Source organism: Erpetoichthys calabaricus, chromosome 2 (assembly GCF_900747795.2).
Source record: "Erpetoichthys calabaricus chromosome 2, fErpCal1.3, whole genome shotgun sequence".
NCBI lineage: Eukaryota > Metazoa > Chordata > Cladistia > Polypteriformes > Polypteridae > Erpetoichthys > Erpetoichthys calabaricus.
Window position 1 is genome coordinate 179708750 of NC_041395.2, and position 23720 is coordinate 179732469.

General features: G+C 41.0%; 1 protein-coding gene across 1 annotated transcript in view; it reads left to right on the forward strand.

Moving 5' to 3' along the window:
• Positions 1 to 23720, forward strand: part of itga10 (integrin, alpha 10) — a 156581-nt gene that overhangs the window by 80481 nt on the left and 52380 nt on the right. Inside the window, exons 9-12 of the mRNA XM_028794851.2 lie at positions 2173 to 2338; positions 15676 to 15749; positions 16485 to 16629; positions 18112 to 18260. Coding sequence (XP_028650684.1) covers positions 2173 to 2338; positions 15676 to 15749; positions 16485 to 16629; positions 18112 to 18260 — 534 coding nt within the window. The remainder of the gene's footprint in view (positions 1 to 2172; positions 2339 to 15675; positions 15750 to 16484; positions 16630 to 18111; positions 18261 to 23720) is intronic.

Below are 23720 nucleotides of genomic sequence, written 5' to 3' on the forward strand. Positions count from 1 at the left end.
GGTCGCGGGGGCAGCAGCTTGAGCAGAGATGCCCAAACTTCCCTCTCCCCGGCCACTTCTTCTAGTTCTTCTGGGGGAATCCCAAGTCATTTCCAGGCCAGCCGAGAGACATAGTCTCTCCAGCGTGTCCTGGGTCTTCCCTGGGGCCTCCTCCCGGTTGGATGTACCCGGAACACCTCACCAGGGAGGCATCCAGGAGGCATCATCCTGATCAGATGCCCGAGCCACCTCATCTGACTCCTCTCGATGCGGAGGAGCAGCAGCTCTACTCTGAACCCCGACCAGATGACCGAGTTTCTCACCCTATCTTTAAGGGAGAGCCCAGACACCCTGCGGAGGAAACTCATTTCAGCCGCTTGTATTAGTAGCAATTAGTAGCAAACAACATTAGACTTCTTAACCCAGGAGTAAACATTTTCAGCAAGAGCATAATTACACCTCTCACCATTTCATGGGGCAGCACGGTGGCTCAGTGGTAGCGCTGCTGCGTCGCAGTAAGGAGATCAGGGTTCGCTTCTTCCAGGTGCTCCGGTTTCCTCCCACAGTCCAAAGACATGCAGGTTAGGTGCATTGGCGATCCTAAATTGTCCCTAGTGTGTGCTTGGTGTGTGTGTGTGTGTGCCCTGTGGTGGGCTGGTGCCCTGCACAGGGATTTGTTCCTGCCTTGCACCCTGTGTTGGCTGGGATTGCATCCAGCAGACCCCCGTGACCCTGTGTTAGGATATAGCGGGTTGGAAAATGACTGACTGACTGACTGACTGACCATTTCATGGGAACACCTCTTATCTCTCCTGTTGATATCCCTTCCCCTACCTTTTGATATTGATTGGCCCTTTGATTACATGTAGCATTGGCAAGATAAGCTTCAAGCAAACTCTTCATGAAATGTAATGTGTTTGCTTTGCTTTCAGTGAAGGCGGGTTCAGCATAAGATCTAATGGATATGAATTAAAATGTAGTACACCTTTATATTGCTTTTCAAATTGGCTGGAATATTACATGTAACAATGAAATGTAATGGATCATTTAATTGATTTATTTTTCTTTAACTTCAGTATAACACAAAAAGGTCCCAAAATTAAATCCACCAGCGTAAAAAGGCTTTGCATTTTATTGGCTTGCATTTAACTTTGGCACAGGTTATCCTCCATACCAGACTGAGCCAAGTGAAATTAATCATTTAGGTCTTACAGTAATCAAAATAATATTTATTATCAAGAAACCTGCTGTAGTTCAACCCTGATGCTATGTTTCAGAGCAAACTTTTTGTCACCCTCAAAACACACATTTTACAAACATAACAATCATAGTCATAAGTGCTAGCCTGGTCTAACAGCTATCTTTTTCCAATATTACAGAATTAAAAACTGAGTAATGAAAACTGTTTAAATCTATACTATTATGGGTATAAACTTAAAAAAATCAACATGAGCAAAACAACAATTGAGCAGTAAATCTAACTGGCCTGTTCTAACTGATACTGACCATGCTTCTCTTCAGTGGCCGCTGAGCACACGCAATCCTTGGGGCCGGACAGCAAGGGGCAAGGAGAAGCCTCGCCGGCAGCCACGATACCCAGGCCACCCTTCTTCATCTGGACTGAATGACAGCAAGGTCAGTCCTCCTGAAGGATGCTGCAGACTCCACAGGTGCATTCACTGTGAGCCTTCCCATCCCCATGAGAGGACCCTCATTGGAGACTCTGCTAGGACATCAAGAAGCAAGGGCAACGCTGGACAGAAACCAGAGGATCTTAGAGAAAAGAAGAAAAAGGAAAGGAAGAGCTCTGATCAGCCTCTAAATTCAGACAAGCCACCTAACAAGATGGTTAGTCCATGTACTGTGACCATGGTAATCAATGAACTGTCTATAATGGATGGACATTGATGGGAAATGGTCCATGGACAGAGCCATTATGACTGTTTGATTTTTTTTTTTTGCTGAAATTTTGTTATTGACCATCAACCATCTCTATTCAGAATTATACCAAGGAAAAGAGCTACTGTAATCTCCAGATTTTAAAGTGACTGACTGCAAAAGTCTATCTTCAGTCATTAGTTTATTCAACAATATAATTTTAGTTACATAAATATCTGAAAAGTACATGCATTTTCTGTTGTTCTAATCTTCTTCATTTACCCCTGTTTTGTCTCACCACTTCCAATTACATAGGTTCTTGGACACTATATTCGAAGACAGCAAGACCCAGAGACGTTCATCAATGAAATAAAATACATTGCAAGTGACCCTGATGAAAAGTATTTCTTTAATGTAACAGATGAAGCAGCACTCAATGACATTGTGGATGCCCTGGGAGATCGCATCTTCAGCCTGGAAGGTCAGTGAAAAACAGCTTTTTGATGCAAAGTTTGGAGAGTTGAATGAAGCACACAATAAATAGGTTTGTGTCAATTAAGTTTTACCTAGTAATGCACCATGTTCTTTTTTAGGCAATGATAGAAGTTGAGTAAATAAATGGTCCATAACAAACCAGCAATTGTCACCTCTGACCATTACCAAAAAAAATCAGATGACTTGTGTCTGAATTTCCAGGTTTGAAAAACAGAAGCCAGCTAAGAATGGAGAAGATCTGGAGAAAAGGTTCCATAAATTTTTGAGGCTGGACAGTCTAGAATTATCAAGTTTGTGAGGGTGACTTTAAGAAATGGCCTTAGGATAACATCTTTGTAGAAGTTAAAGCCGACACATCCTTCTTGAACTGGATGGCATTGATTTTATATTTTCTGACACAATAAAATAACATCACTGCTCAGTTAGGTGACTAAATATTATCGTTCTGACTCAAATAAAAAGCTGAATCTTTCTGCCTGGGTGCTTGACTAGTCGCCTAATGTTGTGCTATAAATGGTAGGCATTTTCTGTATTACCGGCACATGACAATGCAGTTTTATATGTAATGTTTATTTTAATTTCACATCGCATACACACATAATTTACTTGTGTTTGTTTGTATAGATAGGCTGCTATATGTTGATTATAACTATCCATTAATCCATTATTTCCTAAGCTCCTCATCCATGATCACAGTGTTAACCTTTTCACCATAATGTCACTTTTGATAAAAATAAATTCAACAAAACAAGTAGTGTTGGTGCATTTAATAACATCACCTGCTTTGAAATCAGCAGAACCTAGTTAATTATGATTACTGTAGAGAGTATTTATTTACCATTAACTTAATCAGCTAAAATACTAAAAAAGTAACTGCTTGAACGTCTGAGGGTTTAATTGTAACTAGCCAACCCGCGGCGTAGCATACGCCGCATAATTATGTATTGATGGGTGAACACTTCCTGAACGACACAGTTGTCCAAATGGGGTGGGTTTGTGGATACCACTGTGAGTGAATGAAAAGATAGACCTCTGGAGAGAGCAACATATAATTGTCCGTGACTGAAACCGGGATCGTCTGTGATGAAGAAGGCCACGCTGGTGAAAGTTACTTCGTCGGTAGGGATAAGTGTCAGTAGGCCCTACTTGTAGATTAAGGTGTAGCGAGTCTTCGTTGTTGACGCTTAATATAGCTTGCGTACTGAGATGTTACGGAGTCACAGTTGAGAAACACTTTGTTAATGTCTTTTAAGCACAGGGGAAAAATGAACATGTGAAACATCCGTATAATGTAATAAGCCACCAAGAAAAGTAACATTGCACTAATGCTATCTACGACCCGATCTCTGTAAACAGAAGTGATAAGAAAATCGAGTCTGGTGTATTCTTTAACTGCCTTGTGGCGCTGTAGTTGTGCTGCTGCTTTGCAGTAAGGAGACAGTGGAAGATTGTAGTTTCGCTTCCCGGTTCCTCTTTGTGTGGATAGCGCTTTGAATACTGAGAACACCGCTATATCAATGTAATGAAGTATTAACAGGAAATTGTCTTCATGTAATAGTAAAAGGCAAATTTTCCGCAACAAACAAACTGTTTTACACGCTGCATACCAACCCGCGGCGTAGTATACGCCGCATAATCACGCTGCCTTTTAAATGTTTTTTAAGCAGAGGGAAAAAAATGAACATTTGCAAAATCCGTAACGCTGCTTTCAGTAAGTACAATGCACACGCGTTTAATTTGTCGGCCACTTTTTGCCAGCCATCTTTTCTGGTTTGGGCTGCTTGTGCAGTGTTACCGCTTGTGCATATTAAATCTTGAAATCCTTCGAGTAACTAATTAACTAACACCCACCCACCCAGCTTGTGTGAAAAAATGCGCCCATACTTTCATAATTTTGTTGCAGCCTATAGTGGAGTCAGGCACAGAGAAGGTCAGCTGCTGAGAGAGCGTCTCGACTGTTGCAGGGCCTGCATCGGTGAAGCAGGTGAGACGCTAATGAAACAGAGGCACAGGGCTTATTGGTTTTTAAAGACTGCTTCCTTCATTGTGTTTTAACCTCAGTTTTAAAGGATTGTTTTAAGGATCCCATGGGATACCCCTCACAAACTGTTTTAGACGCTGCATTCAGCAATTCACATCCGCGACAAACATGCCTCTTCTTACATGGTCCTGCCGCGTCCACCTTCGTTCTCAAAGCATACACGCCGCCTGGTCATGTGCCCGCTCACAAGAGCAACTCACAGAGACCTGCCCACCAACTCTAAGACCATGGCATGTAAAACAGTTTGTGATGGTGGTGCGTGCGTCATAACCGAAAAGAATAATGAAAAGTCAACGTGGCTCAGAGGTGCATGTGGACTGCTAGCACAGATGAAAGCGACTTACGGGGTGGTCGGTGAGTTGGTGCGTGCGGGCACATGTGCAGGCAGTGGGAATGCCTAGAGAGCGAGGGTGAACGTGGGCCGGGGAATAAGGAGTGTTGGTGGGCGGGGAAACGTTTTTCGTGTTTCTGCAGGACCATCTAAGAAGACACATGTTTGTCGCGGATGCAAATTGCTGTATGTAGCGTGTAAAACAGTTTGCGATGTTGCACGCGGTCGTGCGTCGTAACCGAAAAGTCAACGTGGCTCAGAGCTGCATGTGGACTGTAGCACAGACAAACAGAAATGACGGCGTGTTTTCCGAGGCGTCGCATCCGAGTTGGTGGGCGTGACTGTGTGAGTTTTCGTCGTATCCAATGGTCTTAAAGTTGGTGAGCGTGGCTCCATCCTGCATGCTTTCATTGGTGTCTTGCCCTCTCTGGCAGCGGCTTAGAGAATCTATATATGGCTCCTTCCTGCGTGCTTTCATGGGTGTCTTGCCCGCTCTGGCGGCGGCTTAGAGAATTATATATATAGATAATGATGTGAGAAAAGCAGTAATCACCTTGTCTAATTTGCCTGAATTAGCCAAATAGCACAGTACAGTTTTCTTTTTAACAATGGAGATTGCTTGAGAATGAATTGACTATTTTGAGTTTTCCAGTGTTGCTGTGCTAGTTCTCACACCAGTAGCTACTGCATTTACTCATTACATCAGCTTTTCACTGAGTTTTACATTGGATGAGTAACTGTTCATACATTGTGTATCTGCACATAATTTTTTTTTTGAAGTAGGATTGTGTTTCTTCACAAGAGGAACATTGTAGCCAAATCTCCACAAAGTTAAATAAGCACATTGTTGACTTTTGTGTTGAGATGTTTAATTTTTACACCTTCAGTAGATGAGACTGTGCAGATGAATCAGGCGTGCACAAGAAAACTCTGAAGGCTGTAAAGGTTTGTTGTCAAAATATGTCTAAAGACCAGATCAGATTTTGCCTCTTTCTTATGTCCTCTGACAGTCAGCAATACAAGAAAACTTGTTGGACTTCTGGTAGTTACACACTTATTTCCACAGTCTATTTTTGACTGAAAAATGTTCAGAATTAACAAAAAAAAAAGTAAAATATCTTCCATAGATGTCATACATATGTTATGTTTATTTTCTTAATAATATTATTAATTTTCAACATTATTTTGTGTATTACTAGCAGGACATTGCATAATTAAAAACAACTTTTTTGTAGAACAATGTTGCTTCACCCTGAACCATCCATCCAGTCCAAAAGAAAAGGCTAAAAGATAGTTTATTAACATTACACAAGTGGCAAAATATTAATTAGCTGATTATTAACTTCTCCAGGCATATACTGTACAATGAGCTGAGGATGGCAAAACAAAATGCTTTTCTAAGCATTATGATCAAGATTTGTATTAATTTTGTCTCAAAGTTGGTTTGCCTATGTTGTGTTCAAATACTGGAAACTTTTATAAGTAATCTGATATGGCAACAATTGCTGTTGAGAGTCTCATCCTGCATTACTTGTTAAACATACAACCTTTCAAGTCTACACATTGCAGTACAACTTACCCCTTTATATCACAAATGTTATCAGGTAAATTAACTGAATGTTCAATGATCTGACATTACTACATCTGTCTCATTTTCTTCCCTAACCATTTAAAAGTACTGCAGAATTCTGAAGTTCAATTTTGAATGCAAGGTTTGATGTAAATTATTAAGTAATAGAATGTGTATTTTATAATTAATACATATTTACACTTAAGTTGGGAAAATCCAAACTTTTATTTTTATTCATACTTGGGTATAGTAAAGATTAACTGTATTTGGAAAAAATAAAGATAAGCTCATATTTTCCTTTGATTTTTTTGTCCTCATATATATATATATATATATATGTATACAGTATATATATACAGTACTGTGCAAAAGCTTTAGGCAGGTGTGAAAAAATGCTGTAAACAAAGAATGCTTTTAGAAATATAAATAATGATTGTTTATTGTTATCAATTTACAAAATGCAAAGTGAGTGAACAAAAGAAAAATCTAAATCAAATCAATATTTGGTGCTACTACCTTTTGCCTTCAAACCAGCATCAATTCTTATAGGTACACTTGCACAAAGTCAGGGATTTTGTAGGATTATAATCAGGTGTATGATCAACCAATTATACCAAACAGGTGCTAATGATCATCAATGTCACACATAGGTTGAAACACAGTCATTAACTGAAACAGAAACAGCTGTGTAGGAGGCTTAAACTGGGTGAGGAACAGCCACACTCTGCTACCAAGGTGAGGTTGTGGAAGACAGTTTCATGGCATGGCAGGATTGAGCACAGCAACAAGACACAAGGTCTTGCATCAGCAAGGTCTCTCCAATAAGATGCTGCAGATGTTCTATCAGGCGGTTGTGGCGAGCGCCCTCTTCTACGCGGTGGTGTGCTGGGGAGGCAGCATTAAGAAGAAAGACGCCTCAAGCCTGGACAAACTGGTGAGGAAGGCAGACTCTATAGTTGGCATGGAGCTGGACAGTTTAACATCTGTGGCAGGGAGACGGGCGCTTAGCAGGCTCCTATCAATTATGGAGAATCCACTGCATCCACTAAATAGTGTCATCTCCAGACAGAAGAGCAGCTTCAGCGACAGACTGTTGTCACTATCCTGCTCCACTGACAGACTGAGAAGATCGTTCCTCCCCCAAACTATGCGACTCTTCAATTCCACCCGGGGGGGGTAAACGTTAACATTATAAAAAGTTATTGTCTGTTTTTACCTGCATTATTATCAATCTTTAATTTAATATTGTTTTTTTGTATCAGTATGCTGCTGCTGGAGAATGTGAATTTCCCCCTGGGATCAATAAAGTATCTATCTATCTATCTATCTATCTATCTATCTATCTATCTATCTATCTATCTATCTATCTATCTATCTATCTATCTATCTATCTGTCTGTCTGTCTGTCTGTCTGTCTGTCTGTCTGTCTGTCTGTCTGTCTGTCTATCAGACAAAGATTTCAAAGCAGACTGGGGTTTCAAGATGTGCTGTTCAAGCTCTTTTGAAGAAGCACAAAGAAACAGGCAACGTTGAGGATCGTAGATGCAGTGGTCGGCCAAGGAAACTTAGTGCAGCAGATGAAAGACACATCAAGCTTATTACCCTTCGAAATCGGAAGATGTCCAGCAGTGCCATCAGCTCAGAACTGGCAGAAACCAGTGGGACCCAGGTACACCCATCTACTGTCTGGAGAAGTCTGGCCAGAAGTGGTCTTCATGGAAGAGTTGCAGCCAAAAAACCATACCTCCGACGTGGAAACAAGGCCAAGCGACTCAAGAATGCACAAAAACATTGGAACTGGGGTGCAGAAAAATGGCAGCAGGTGCTCTGGACTGATGAGTCAAAATTTGAAATATTTGGCTGTAGCAGAAGGCAGTTTGTTCGTCGAAGGGCTGGAGAGCGGTACAATGAGTGTCTGCAGGCAACAGTGAAGCATGGTGGAGGTTCCTTGAATGTTTGGGGCTGCATTTCTGCAAATGGAGTTGGAGATTTGGTCAGGATTAATGGTGTTCTCAATGCTGAGAAATACAGGCAGATACTTATCCATCATGCAGTACCATCAGGGAGGCGTATGATTGGCCCCAAATTTATTCTGCAGCAGGACAACGACCCCAAATATACAGCCAAAGTCATTAAGAACTATCTTCAGCGCAAAGAAGAACAAGAAGTCCTGGAAGTGATGGTATGGCCCCCACAGAACCCTGATCTTAACATCATCGAGTGTGTCTGGGATTACATGAAGAGACTGAAGGATGTGAGGAAGCCTACATCCACAGAAGATCTGTGGTTAGTTCTCCAAGATGTTTGGAATAGCCTACCAGCCGAGTTCCTTCAAAAACTGTGTGCAAGTGCACCTAGAAGAATTGATGCTGTTTTGAAGGCAAAGGGTGGTCACACCAAATATTGATTTGATTTAGATTTCTCTTTTTTTCATTCACTGCATTTTGTTGATTGATGAAAATAAATGATTAACACTTCCATTTTTGAAAGCATTCTTTGTTTACAGCATTTTTTCACACCTGCCTAAAACTTTTGCACAGTACTGTAGATATTGCATATTTTTGTTCAAAATGTTGACTGTTATGAAAAGATTTGGCACTCCATGATTCTACATTTTGAAACAACAGTTTTATGATTGTTCAGTTCTACTGGACTAGTTTACTATGGTGTCATAAAAATTAATCTGAATAGTGATAGGAAGATATTTCAATAGTACTTGGCCTCAATTGTGTAACTTGACATATCACAGGGACCATGAGACCTATGGTGGTAGGAGGACGCATGTTGAGGTAGTCCTCAGGGAACACACACCTACCTATTCTAATCTTACCCTCTCTAAACTGCATTTTAATTAAACTTGAATTTCACACTTAACATCTGCAGTCCGAAGATGTTGCTCAGATCATGGAGGGTATATTCCTAAGTTCAGGGAAAATTTCTTTTTGTACAGAGGTGACTATGGCAAACACACTGGCAAATCAAATATGGAAGCTTTATTTGAAAACTTGAACCAGTTTGTAGTCAACCAGGCAGTTGCGTAGCTACTGCATGGAGTGGACGGGAAATCACATGAGCTCCTGAAGCCCTACACACCTTCCTTTTTTGTTTAAAAAAATCCAACCGTTTCACATTTGCCAACCCATGTAGCAAACGCGTGATCAGGATAGCAATCATTGATTTGGAAGCATATGGTTTCAAGCCATTAAACCAGTATTTCTTAAACCATGTTTCACAACCCAGATTTGGTTGCTAACATGTTTGTGATTGGTAGCCACGTGACTGTGTAGTAAAGTTAGCTAAGATACTCCAAGCACATATTGTATACTGGCCTCTATTTAGTATGCGAAACAACACTGTTAACTGATCATAAAGAGCTTTAATTTCTGTGGCACAAAAATATAAAGAATATTCCCCACAACACTATCTTCCCTATCTTAGCCAGCAAATAAGAAAGGGGATGAGAAGTGGGAATGACAGATAAGATTGTAAGATGAGATAACTGCTGCACTAGTTTGAAACATTTAAATAAAATTAACTGACATGACACAGGAATGTGATGATTTTGAGAGTGTTATGAATAGCAAGTGAATAGCATTAGGGTATATATGTTGTATACTGTGACACTAGAGGCTGCTGTCACTCCTCAAACCCAATAGACAAACACCCGATACACCAGGTAAAAGCACCAAAAGGATCTTTTATTCCTTCTCTTTAAATATAGTGGTGCCTCGAAACACCTTCACCACCATACAAAGACAATAATAACACAATAATTCTCCTCCTCTTCTCCCAGCAGCTCTGTCACACTCCCTCCCAACTCCCGCTCTCTCGCTGGGTCTCCACTAGTCCTTTTATATAGTTCTTGACCCGGAAATGCTTCTCCTCTTCTGTTCACGTGACTTGTCAGCACTTCCGGGTCAGATGGAGAATTACATTTTTCTTCAGCCTGGAAGTACTTCTGTCCTTCCGTCCCCATGACTTGGGAGTACTTCCGGGCTATATTGGAAACAGAAATCCCCGTGTCTCCCTGCAGCGTCCCCTGGCAGCACCCATGGTACCCAGCAGGGCTGTAAAGCCGAACTCCATCTCACATAGTGCCCTGCGGGAATCTGGGGCACTGCTAAGCTGCAGGGAAGTTGCCATCTAGCGTCCTGGGGATTTCGTCTGGGTTCAGCTACCGGCCGTCCATCACAATACTAAAAGTAGTTTCTGTGGCCATTTGTAGAAAAGATGCAATGAAGATTCTGCATTAATTTTAATGTGCCTTGGTGAGGAAGAATAGCATCTCATCATACTATTCTAAAGTGCTTGGATAATTGTCTGTCTTCTGGTAGTGTGAAGAACAGACAGACCACAGTTTGTGAGACTCAAGGACTGTGTTTCTGATACAGATATGAGCAAAACTGGAGCACAACAAGGAACAGTCCTGTCTCCATTTCTCTTCACTCTGTCCATCTCAGACTATAAATATAACCCCAGGTCATGTCACTTGCAGAAATTCTCAGATGATTCTGCACTTATGGGGTGTATTGATAAAGGGGATGAGACAGAGTATATGAGTCAGGTTGAGAACTTTGTGTTTTGATGCAGAAAGAATTGTCTGCAACTTAACATCAGCAAAACCAATTAACTGGTTATTCACTTTCACTGCACCCAGAAGCCTGTATGTCTGGTCACTATTCTGAGTGGATGTAGAGCTGGTCCACTCCTACAAGTACTTGGGAATCCACATCAATGAAAGCTGGGACTGGTCTTGGAACACAGAGGTTGAGGAACACATTGAGGTACTATATTAAAAGGCAGTTCTTAGGAGACTGGGTTCATTTAATGTGGGAAGTGACATCCATCACGTTTTCTACAACTCTGTGATGGTCAGTGCAGTTTTCTATGCTTTGGTGAGCTGAGCTGGTAACATCATTGGTACCATACACATTAATGAAAAAACGATATAAAAATAATAAAGTGTCCACTTCTCCTGAGGTGACTACTTAATAAAAAAATTCATGCAGCAGTAGTTTTAAATTACTTCGCATTAAGTGTCCATTTAATTGAATAAATAAATAACCTTCAAATATTTTAGCTACTATTTTCAATTTAAGTGGCCCATTCACGTTTTTTGAAATCATGCATTTACAGTGTTATCTTCTTACACAAAAATTAAATATTCCACGTACAAAAAATTATATGCAATTAAATATACCTTGTTTTCTTGAGTCTTTATATTTCTTTTCCTAAATATTATGCTCGGGAGCCTCAGTATTTTTTCCCACAATGTACTGGCTACGTCACTGCAAATACAGTGCATCCGGAAAGTTTTCACAGCGCATCACTTTTTCCACATTTTGTTATGTTACAGCCTTATTCCAAAATGGATTAAATTCATTTTTTTCCTCAGAATTCTACACACAACACCCCATAATGACAACGTGAAAAAAGTTTACTTGAGATTTTTGCAAATTTATTAAAAATAAAAAAATTGAGAAAGCACATGTACATAAGTATTCACAGCCTTTGCCATGAAGCTCAAAACTGAGCTCAGCTGCATCCTGTTTCCCCTGATCATCCTTAAGATGTTTCTGCAGCTTAATTGGAGTCCACCTGTGGTAAATTCAGTTGATTGGACATGATTTGGAAAGGCACACACCTGTCTATATAAGGTCCCACAGTTGACAGTTCATGTCAGAGCACAAACCAAGCATGAAGTCAAAGGAATTGTCTGTAGACCTCCGAGACAGGATTGTCTCAAGGCACAAATCTGGGGAAGGTTACAGAAAAATTTCTGCTGCTTTGAAGGTCCCAATGAGCACAGTGGCCTCCATCATCCGTAAGTGGAAGAAGTTCGAAACCACCAGGACTCTTCCTAGAGCTGGCCGGCCATCTAAACTGAGCGATCGGGGGAGAAGGGCCTTAGTCAGGGAGGTGACCAAGAACCCGATGGTCACTCTGTCAGAGCTCCAGAGGTCCTCTGTGGAGAGAGGAGAACCTTCCAGAAGGACAACCATCTCTGCAGCAATCCACCAATCAGGCCTGTATGGTAGAGTGGCCAGACGGAAGCCACTCCTTAGTAAAAGGCACATGGCAGCCTGCCTGGAGTTTGCCAAAGGGCACCTGAAGGACTCTCAGACCACGAGAAAGAAAATTCTCTGGTCTGATGAGACAAAGATTGAACTCTTTGGTGTGAATGTCAGGCATCATGTTTGGAGAAAACCTAGCACCATCCCTACAGTGAAGCATGGTGGTGGCAGCATCATGCTGTGGGGATGTTTTTCAGCGGCAGGGACTGGGAGACTAGTCAGGATAAAGGGAAAGATGACTGCAGCAATGTACAGAGACATCCTGGATGAAAACCTGCTCCAGAGCGCTCTTGATCTCAGACTGGGGCGACGGTTCATCTTTCAGCAGGACAACGACCCTAAGCACACAGCCAAGATATCAAAGGAGTGGCTTCAGGACAACTCTGTGAATATCCTTGAGTGGCCCAGCCAGAGCCCAGACTTGAATCCGATTGAACATCTCTGGAGAGATCTTAAAATGGCTGTGCACCGACGCTTCCCATCCAACCTGATGGAGCTTAAGAGGTGCTGCAAAGAGCAATGGGCGAAACTGGCCAAGGATAGGTGTGCCAAGCTTGTGGCATCATATTCAAAAAGACTTGAGGCTGTAATTGCTGCCAAAGGTGCATCGACAAAGTATTGAGAAAAGGCTGTGAATACTTATGTACATGTGATTTCTCAGTTTTTTTATTTTTAATAAATTTGCAAAAACCTCAAGTAAACTTTTTTCATGTTGTCATTATGGAGTGATGTGTGTAGAATTCTGAGGAAAAAAATGAATTTAATCCATTTTGGAATAAGGCTGTAACATAACAAAATGTGGAAAAAGTGATGCGCTGTGAATACTTTCCCGATGCACTGTAGGTCATCAACATGCACAATTCCATACAGCAGAGCTTTCAAATTGAGCTCTGAAGAAATTGAGCAGAAGAAGGTCTCATTGTAGCTTAGAATGCTGATAGAAACAAGAGAGTCTGGTGGTTTCACTGTCTACCAAAATTTTAGAGCTAGACAGTATAAACTGCAGGAGTAATGTTCTAATCCAGGGAATTAAAAAAAAACTCAAGGTATGAAAACATTCTTTTGACATGGGGAAAGTTAATGGCCTCAGAAACTGGAATTTTCAGTGGAAGATTTTGGTTAGGCTTACATTAATATGATCAAGACAATCCTCTCTAACTCAGCTGTCTCATATCCCTGCAAATTTTTAAAGTATTCCAGACGAGGCTATACCCTATTCCTTTTAATTTTTAATCTGTCATTTGGGCCTCTTGCTAAGACTTTTTGCAGTCTTGACATGATGACTTTTGATTTTTTCTCAGCAATTTCTCCTCAGATTTTCCTCATGTGCCAGCTTGTTATTTTGAAATCCTATCTAGCTACAAAATTATTGGTCTAAATTTTCTCCCCTTCTGTTAAACTCTATATGTTTTCAGTTTGTATTTTCATTGATCCTACTGGCAGGTTCAATTAAATACCTGGGCATTAAAATGTCTCTTACTTTGCAGGAGCTTGTCACATTCAGTTATCATCTTGTCTTTAAGAAGTTAATGTATCTTTTCCCACTTTCCTACTATCAGAATAAACATTGTCATCAGCTTTAACATTTAGTATCAGGCTCCCTTTCTTCCCTCTATAAACTATTGGTCTGAGGTTACATCTCTTCTTTCTGAATTTCTTGAGACCCTTCATCAAACACTGTACTGTTTTGTGAAAGATCACAAGGAGGGTTGCTCTTGCCTGACACAGAATTACATCATTGGGTATTTACACTTTTTCCAGTTTGGTGCTTTTTTGACTCCACTTTTACTGCAGTGTCCAGCTATTACATTAAAATGAATATGATTTCTCCCTGACAATTTTCTTTTCTTCATTTTCTCTCTTTAAAATTAAAGTCATATTCTATACCTTAATTACATATTTTATTGGGAACTGGTGAAAAGCTGAGAAGCATTTGGCACCTGTTCAATATGGCATACAACATTTGACAATGTTTATGTTAACTCTGAAGATGGAATGTCACTCCCTTTCTTTTTCTGTCTCCAACTTAAATCAGTCCTTAAGATGAAAGTTGTCCACTATCTTCTCAACTTTCTTTGCCACCCTCATTATTATGTTTCATTGTGTGTGTCCTGCGGTGGGTTGGCACCCTGCCCAGGATTGGTTTCTGCCTTGTGCCCTGTGTTGGCTGGGATTGGCTCCAGCAGACAGCGGGTTAGAAAATGGATGGATGGATATTTACTCTTTCCCAGTTTAAAGCCAGGGGTGGTCCTGTGTGCAACACTACATAAGGCCCCTTCGAGGCCCTTACTGATACTTTCAGTCTAACTACAGGACCTATCTCCCCAAGTCTCCTTTTCCCCCCCATATATTTTTAAAGTTATGTTTAATAATATTTCTTCATCCTCTTGCACTGAGAACTAGTCTGGGTTTTTAATTTCTATACCACATATCTCTCCCTCCTTGTAAATTTTCTGCTATATGTGTGGCTTCTGATCACAACAATCGTGTCTGTTCCTTAAACCCTGGGCACATTGTTTCACTTGTTTTGGGATTGGCTCCTAGTTCTTTCTTTCTTGTACATGCATTCTCCTGGAACTCTCTGCTCATTCCTTTATTATTTTGTAGAGGAGCCTAATTTCTCTTGGTAAAATTGCTGATAAATTAGCCCTGGCTTCTTGTTAGAAACACTCAGATTCTCTCTCTTGTAATTTCTGGAAAACGTCTTTCTTTACTTTAGTTTTTCTTGAATGTTCTGTGGTATGGATTAATGAATCATCTGGCAACTGAGCTGCTTCACTTCTCAGCAGGACTTGGATGGAATGGTGTGAAGGGGAGGGTGCCGGGAGTGGGCTTAGGAAGTGGGATGGGGTAGGTTGATTCATTTTTTTACCCATTTTTATTGTCATTTTGACAAATCACTTTTTTGTTTCTGTTTTACTGTTTCTGCTAATGTTTGACATCGGTGACAATTTGATCCTGCCATGGGCTGGCACCCTGCCCAGGATTTGTTCCTTCCTTCTGCCTTGTGTTGGCTGGGATTGGCTCCAGCAGGCCCCCGTGACCTTGTGTTAGGATATAGCGGGTTAGACAATGACTGACTGACTGACAATTTGATCACAAAAAAACATTAGCCACTGCTCAAAACCCCAACTTTTCACTCATTTCTCCTGACACAAAGAGAACATTTGACAACAAAATTGCACTTCTTTTGCACAAACAAGGTCTAATGACAGAGACCCAAAAACACCTAGATGTGCTGTAACTCATGACATGTACAGGTGAAACCAGTGTTTGTATTCTTGTTATTCTGCTTTTTCTTCCTAAGGTACTTTGGGATACAATGAAAGCTCTTTTGAAATGGAAATGTCAGAGACCGGGTTTTCCACTCATATACTAGAGGTAAGGCTTTCAAAGACTGCTGCTGTCTGATCCGGTTACACTTTGAACTTATGTTTTTTTTGGGTTTTTTTTTTTCAAATTTGATTTGTTAAATACCACTTCCAGTGCAAAAAGTCAAAAGGTTCTTGCAGGAAAACTTCTAACCTAGCTAGATGCAATGTTCTGACTATTTTAATATTTTCATAAAATAGTTGATTATAAAGAGGTGAAAGTGTTGTATGGGAGAAAAAAATAGGATAGTGTGGAAAAAATAGGGTTCAATGCAGCAAGTGTAAGTAACCAAATGTGCAAGCTTAACTTCGATCTTGTGAATAAAGTCTAAAACAAAAGTCGTAAACAGCATTAAAACATAATCAATTCAAAATTTTATTTAGTAACTGAGCATTCCACTGGTGGCACATGGCATCTTGCTTAAAATGGAGGCACTGATAACACCATCATCACACAATAGAAGAACAATAAAGTTAAATAACAAGAGTATACTAAAGCTGTCAAATGTTCCAAATATTTAATTACATTGTTTTTTACAAGTGATACATTCAGCAAATGGTGTGCAATAGGGCTGGAGAGGAACAATATGAGAGTTCAGCAGTATAACAATAGGCAAGGAAGGTGGTACTGTGGCTTTTGATGAAGTACCATCACTTTGGGCAGTGAACAGTGAGAGACAAGTTGATGGTCCTGAAAGACTCTTTATGCATTTTTTTTTTTTTTTTTTTTTTTTTGTTCATTTAGGATGGCATACTTTTTGGAACAGTCGGAGCCTATGATTGGGATGGAGGTGTCTTGAAGGAAGGCCAGCAAGGTCGTATTGTGCCACCACGTGAGGCATTTGAGAAAGAATTTCCCCTGGAGTTAAAGAATCACGCTGCCTATCTGGGTATGTGGCTAAATGCTGCCTAGCACTCTATACCACTGCCATATTCTTTGTCTGTTTCCAGAAATGATGGGGTATCTGAATTATACCATATTGTATACACATTTTTCTTCCTGTGAAATATACTGTAACATTTATTTTGATTTATGGTAGAAAAATATATTATATCTGATAAAGACTATTTACTTCCCCCAAGCTTTCTACACTTGCTAAATTGCTTCTACTGAGTTTATAGATTGAATTACCCCTGCTGCACAACTGACATCAGGATATTGCTTTGCTTTTTGATTGTTGATTGTTTGTCTAAGGTAGCTAGCAGCCTTACTGCACTGTAAATCCACGTGGTTTTATTTGTGTATGTGATATGCTTTTTACAATTTACAATATACAAGAATTTCAATCTAAATGTCCTTCCTTATAAATAAGTACTTTTATAATTATATCGAAAAGAAGATAATTCACTTATGATTACAACATTTTCATTCATTTCTAGTCCCATTTTTGTTGCTACAGGGGTTTTTAGGAAATTATAGGTTCATGGCTGGAACCAACTTTGAGTGAGATACCTGTCTATCGGAGGGCCCACTCATGCACATACATACACACACTTGCATCTTCATGACCAGTTTAGAGTAGCTACCATTGCAAGAAGGTTTGCTGTGTCTCCCAGCACAGTCTCAACAGCACGAAGAAGATACCAGGAGACAGGCTGTTACATAGCAGCACGCATGGATGTGCCATCCTGGAGAAGCTGGGCTGCCTGTGCATTTACCACCTCGTGCTACCAGTAATGACAAGGACACTATCAAAACACAAAACTAGAGAAGAATCAGTCAGGAAGGATAAAAAGAGAGCAATTGTCTGTGGCCACCACCTGCAAAACCATTCCCTTTTTGGGGGTTGTCTTGCTGTTGCCTTTCCTGTGATCCTGTTTTCACTTTCATTTGCACCAAAGCAGGTGAAGTTGATTTACAATCGCTTATGCTTCTGAACTGGACAGATTGATGTCACTGAAGCTTAATTGATTTGGTGTTAGACTGTGATGATTAAGTGTTTCCTTATTATTTTTTTTTATATAATACAGCCGAAGGTCTTGATACTGTTTCATTTGTCCCAGCTTCAACTTTTGGTATAAATTAACATTTCATATCCTGTATGAGTCTGTCAAACTACAGTATTACTATATATGATTGTGGTGATCCTCATTGACTATTTAAACTAAAAAAACCATTCAAATTGTTGATTTCACAAAATACTTGACCATTTTACTCAGCAGATCATCAATTTTCAGGCAGACGAGTGGTAGAAGAGAATAGAACTGGAAAGGATGCAGCACCTTGAAAGACGTGTTGAATTAAAACTTTTGAGTGTGTGGTTGCCTGCAGAATGTGAAAATGCACAATATTTATTGTGTTACATGAAGATGAAATGATAATTGGCTTGCATTTTACAAGTGTAAAAAATGTTATTTTTTGTTGTTGACAGGCTACACAGTGTCATCGGTAACAGTAAGGAATGGCAAAAGACTGTACGTTGCTGGAGCGCCAAGGTTCAAGCACAAAGGAAAAGTTATTCTCTTTGACCTCAAAAACAATGGCAATGTAACAATTTCACAGGCCCTCAATGGAGAGCAGGTAAAAGAGCAGCAGAGTTCCAGTCTTCAACCAGTATCTTTGTAGTAACTGTGTAAGGTGACAGAATTTCTAGCTGGAATAATAATAGATATTATTATTATTAGTCACAGCTGGAATATACTTTGGACTCTCAAAGTGTGATCTTTGATATTCATGGCAATGTTAAATGATATTTCTTTGTACACTCACCCCCCCTTGATTAATTATGGAGATTCTGAGGTTTGAATTTCATCACACTCTTCTTATCATTAATGAACTGCTTTGACTTTCAGAGAGTAAAAGGGAAAAGTTAATATTGAGCCAGTGACTCAATATTTTGAATGACTCTTGGTGCACATTTTTGGAAAGAAATTATGACACTTTGTTGTTAGAGGGTCAACTCAGGTGTGGACACGTACAGAGGAGAGATGCTGGGTATATTAGAAAAAGGATGCAAAGGATAGAGCTGCCAGGCAAGAGGAAAAGAGGAAGGTCTAAGAGGAGATTTATGGATGTGATGAGAGAGGACATGCTGGTGATGGATGTGACAGAACAAGATGCAAAGGACAGGAAGATATGGAAAAAGATGATCCGGTGTGGCAACCCCTAACAGAAGCAGTCGGAAGAAGAAGAAGAAAATGTTTCTTAAAGTTCATGCAATGATCTGATGCAGCATCTAGATTTAGTTACCTTCTTGTATTATTGCTGCTGGGATGGGTTCTAGCTCCCCATCTCTCTGAACCTGATAAATATGTTCCAAATGGAAGGATAGATTAATTATTGTAAAAAGTAAACCAGTCTACTGAGCTTCAATTTGCTGTCCTGAATCTCCGGAATTCTGACATAGTGAGGTGACTTAGTACCTAGGCCTCTGGGTGATTGCTTCGCTCCTAGAATGTCTGTACACTTATATCATACCAAGGAATTATTGGTTAACTAGCCAACCCACGGCGTAGCATACGCAGCATAATTATGTATTGATGGGTGAACACATCCTGAAAGACACAGTTGTCCAAATGGGGTTGGTTTTGAGGATACGACTGTAGGTGAATGAAAAGATGGAACTCTGGAGAGGGCAACATACAATACAGCATTTTACGCGCTGCATACAGCGATTCACATTGAAGCATAGACACTGTTAAGACCATGGGTTACCCCTCGCAAACTGTTTTACACGCTGCATACAGCGATTCACATCCGCGACAAACAAATTGTTTTACATGCTGCATACAGCTATTCACATCCGCGACAAATATGATTCTTCTTAGATGGTCCTGTCGCGTCCACCCTTGCTCCCGAAGTATACACACTGCCTGGTCATGTGCCCACTCGCAAGAGCAACTAACAGAGACCCGCCCACCAACTGTAAGACCATGGGATACCCCTCGCAAACTGTTTTACACACCGCATACAGCGATTCACATCCGTGACAAACAAACTGTTTTACACGCTGCATACAGCGATTCACATCCGTGACAAACATGCTTCTTCTTATGGGGTGGGTTTGAGGATACGACTGTAAGGGAACTCTGGAGAGAGCAACATACAATTGTTCGTGACTGAAAACTGGAGGACCGCCGCCGCACCCCCACCTCCCAGAGCGAGGGACGGGGCTGGATGGCAGTCGCGCGCGGAGGGTGGAACAGGGTGTGAGGGGAAGGACACCTAGTGAGGACGATGTATTGATGGGTGAACAGTCATCTCTTAGTCATTATTCAGTACGTACTGCCTGTCATGTGCTCGCCCCCAACTCCTCACCTGAATTGGTTTCGTCTATGTACAGTCCACATGCACTTGTGAGTCACGTTGACTATTCATTTTCCAAACACCGCCTCACTCAGTCGGTTTTGCATCTGCTACAGTCCACATGCACCTCTGAGCCACGTTGACTTTTTATTGTTCTGTTTGTCCGGGCCGGGTGAGGTTTCCCGTGTTGAGTGTAATTAAGCCAAAGGCTCCACACCTGGTGGTGCCCTTCCGTCAATTCCTTTAAGTTTTTGCTTTGCAACCATACTCCCCCCGGAACCCAAAGACTTTGGTTGCCCGGCGGATCATGGGAATAACGCCGGCAGATTGCCAGTTGGCATCGATTATGGTCGGAACTACGACGGTATATGATCGTCTTCGAACCTCCGACTTTCGTTCTTGATTAATGAAAACATTCTTGGCAAATGCTTTCGCTCTCGCACGAATTGTTGGTGGGCGGGGCTCTGACGTGCGTGTGCCATGGTCAGCTGCTTAGTGAATTGTTGGTGGGCGGGGCTCTGTGAGTTGGCGTGCGGGGCTCTGTCGTGCGTATCACACGGTCTGTCTTGCATGCTGCTTCTTGCGTGCTCTGGTCGACAAACAAACTGTTTTACACGCTGCATACAGCGATTCACATCCGCGACAAACATGCCGGCTGCCCGGCGGATCATGGGAATAACGCTGCTGGATTGCCAGTCGGCATCGTTTATGGTCGGAAGTACGACGGTATGTGATCGTTTTTGAACCTCCGACTTTCGTTCTTGATTAATGAAAACATTCTTGGCAAATGCTTTCGCCCTCGTACGAATTGTTGGTGGACGGGGCTCTGTCGTGCGTGTGCCATGGAGATGAAAGCGACTTTCGTGGTGTTTGTTGCCTGGAGAGCGAGGGTGGACGCGGGCCGGGGAATAAGGAGTATTGTGTAGACAAACGTTTTCCGTGTTCCTGCAGGACCATCTAAGAAGAAGCATGTTTGTCGCGGATGCGAATCGCTGTATGTAGCATGTAAAACAGTTTGCGATAGTGGATGTGGTCGTGTGTCGTAACCGAAAAGTCAACGTGGCTCAGAGGTGCATGTGGACTGTAGCAGAGACGAACGCGAATGACGCCGTGTTTTGTGAGTTGCTGCATGCCAGGTGGTGGGCGTGGCTCTGCCAGTTGTCGTCGTATCCAATGGTCTTAGAGTTGGTGGGCGTGGCTCCATCCTGCATGCTCCATGGGTGTCTGCTCGCTGGCGGCTTAGTGAATTATATATATAGATGTTGTGATATCCTATAGTGTTCTGAGTCTCACTGGACACTGTCCTGACTCTGAAGAACTTTTGAGGGTGGATTTGGACACAAAGAATCCTTCAGTACCACAGCATTAGGAAAGCTGAAGTCACTCAATCAGTACCATGAAATTGTTTATTTTTGTGATTAATTATAATAATGTCTGTGACCTGCCTGGCACTTTTGTGACTCTTTTTATATTAAGACCTCTGTTAGGATTCTCAGTTGTATCTGGTTACTCTTGCGCCGTTTGAGAAGACATCCTGACTCTCATGGAATTGTAGGAATTTCCGACATAACACCTAATTCCAGAATTGTTTCCCATGGTATAGCACTATGGTGAGTCAAAGGGAGCACCTTCATCCTCCTATTTGGCCTGAATGTCAATATACTTTTTCTAGCCTCAATATTTTTTCATGGGCTCTAAGCCTAGGTTGGTTTTATATTATGATTTTTGTCTTTTACAACTTTTTTACAAGCCTTTGAACATAAAATCCTTCAGCTTAATTGCACAATGTTGACATTCATCTGAAAGGGAAATTATGACAAAATTACAAGAAAAATAAATGTAGACATTGATTCGTTTTTAATGTTTCAGAAATGAGTGCATTTCTGAAAAAACTAAAATGAGAGAGCCTTCATTCTTACTTTCGTGGAGGTTATAGTCAGAGCAGGCTTACCAGATTTCCTATCCCCATAAACTCCTCCTTGGCAATTTCCAAAGGCAGCCGAGAAATATAATACCTCCAGCGTGCCTTGTGTCTGCCTTTGGATCTCCTCCCAGTCAGATGACAGGCATGTGTGGGTCAGATCCAGACAGGCTAGACCTTGGCAATGGAAATAAATGTAGACAACATTTTCAATGTAATAACATACTTTGGTACTGTAGCTGATTTTTTGGCTCTGATTTTAAATTGCAGTAGTCAGTATACAGTCAAGGGTGGTTTGGCCTCTGATTACTTCTGCTTTTCATTATTAAAGTCAGTTCATTCTAGTAAGAATTTTTAAAGTAGACTTTTAAACATAGCAATTCTCTGTCTAAGTAGTAGAACATATTATATTTCTGGAAACATTAAAATGAAAGAGGCCTTCCTTAATGTATTCCCCTTGGGCCAGTAGTATTACAGCAAAGAGAGGGGTAATATAGTTTCATATGATTGAGAAAATGTAGATCTGTGTCAATATTAGCAAAGAACTGTGGTGACAGCATCAAATCTGCTTGCTACACCAGGACATCAGTCTTTCTAAACATCATGCAACTCTGTGATGACTTCTGAAATTAAGAGCTCATTCTTTGCAAAGTTGAGAACTCTTCTTAAAACAAGGGTTATGCATTGTGCAAAAATATGTATTATATGATGCCAAATGTGTTCGCCATTGTTAATGTGTATATATTGAAAATTAAACAATTTCACCTATAGATAGACACTGTAAAATGCTGTTTTCATATTCTGCACTGCTTACCATTTTTATGTGTCAGGAACCACACAAATCTCTTTCAAAGACCTTTCCTGGGTGGGATTCCAGTACACTACAAAGGCCACTCAAACATATTCATACTGAGACAGCACAGAGTTGTAAATCAACCCGACTGTGAAGTGCATGTCTTTGAAATCTAGGAGGAAATTGAAGTCTCCAGAGAATATCCAAAGAGAGAGCATGTGCTACCACATGACGGCTCACACTTCAAATGGGTGTCAAGTAATTTAAGGCCACAATGATATTATCTATACTGATCACTCATTAACTAATAATACCAAATTGAACAATTATAGCATAATAGAAAAAGCTTTGTTTTGTATTTTTAATTATTTCAATTCTAGTGTCTCCATAATGATATATACTATATAATACATTTGTACTGTTAAATTTAATCTTTATTTCTTCTTTATTCTCAAAATACCTTCTGTATATTTGAGTGTTGTTATTGAAAATGCATGTAGTATATAAGAGGTCCGTGACGAAGTTTTAAATAAATAATCGAGTCCCAGAGCATGCAGGTTCTGATCAGGTGTGGATGTGTGCATGCCAATGCTTACTCCAGGGTTGATTGGGGTGCTTGGCTGATCGCGCATTAAGTGCAAATAGGCAGGTGCTTCATTCACATCCCAAAGTGGACTGGGGGTCAACATAGAAAAACAGAGAAAGAAAGAGAACCAGTAGCAGGTGGTTAAGCAGAATGAGCCGGTCAGTGAATGAACAAGAGGCAGCACGGTTGTTAGCACCACTGAAGGGTGAAGGATCATCATGCTAGGGGGCAGATCATCCCCACTGACATTTCAGAGGAGTGGGTGAAATGGCGGTTGAGTCCTCCTCAAGGATACAAGGGATGCCCGGGGGCAAGAAAGAAGACAGAAGGACAACCAACCCTGAGCGGTGTGGTAGACGCTGATGAAGGCAGCCAAGATGGGGTTCAGTGAAGAGGACCGTGGCTGCTGGAGTCTTTGCAGGGCTGCAAGACCTG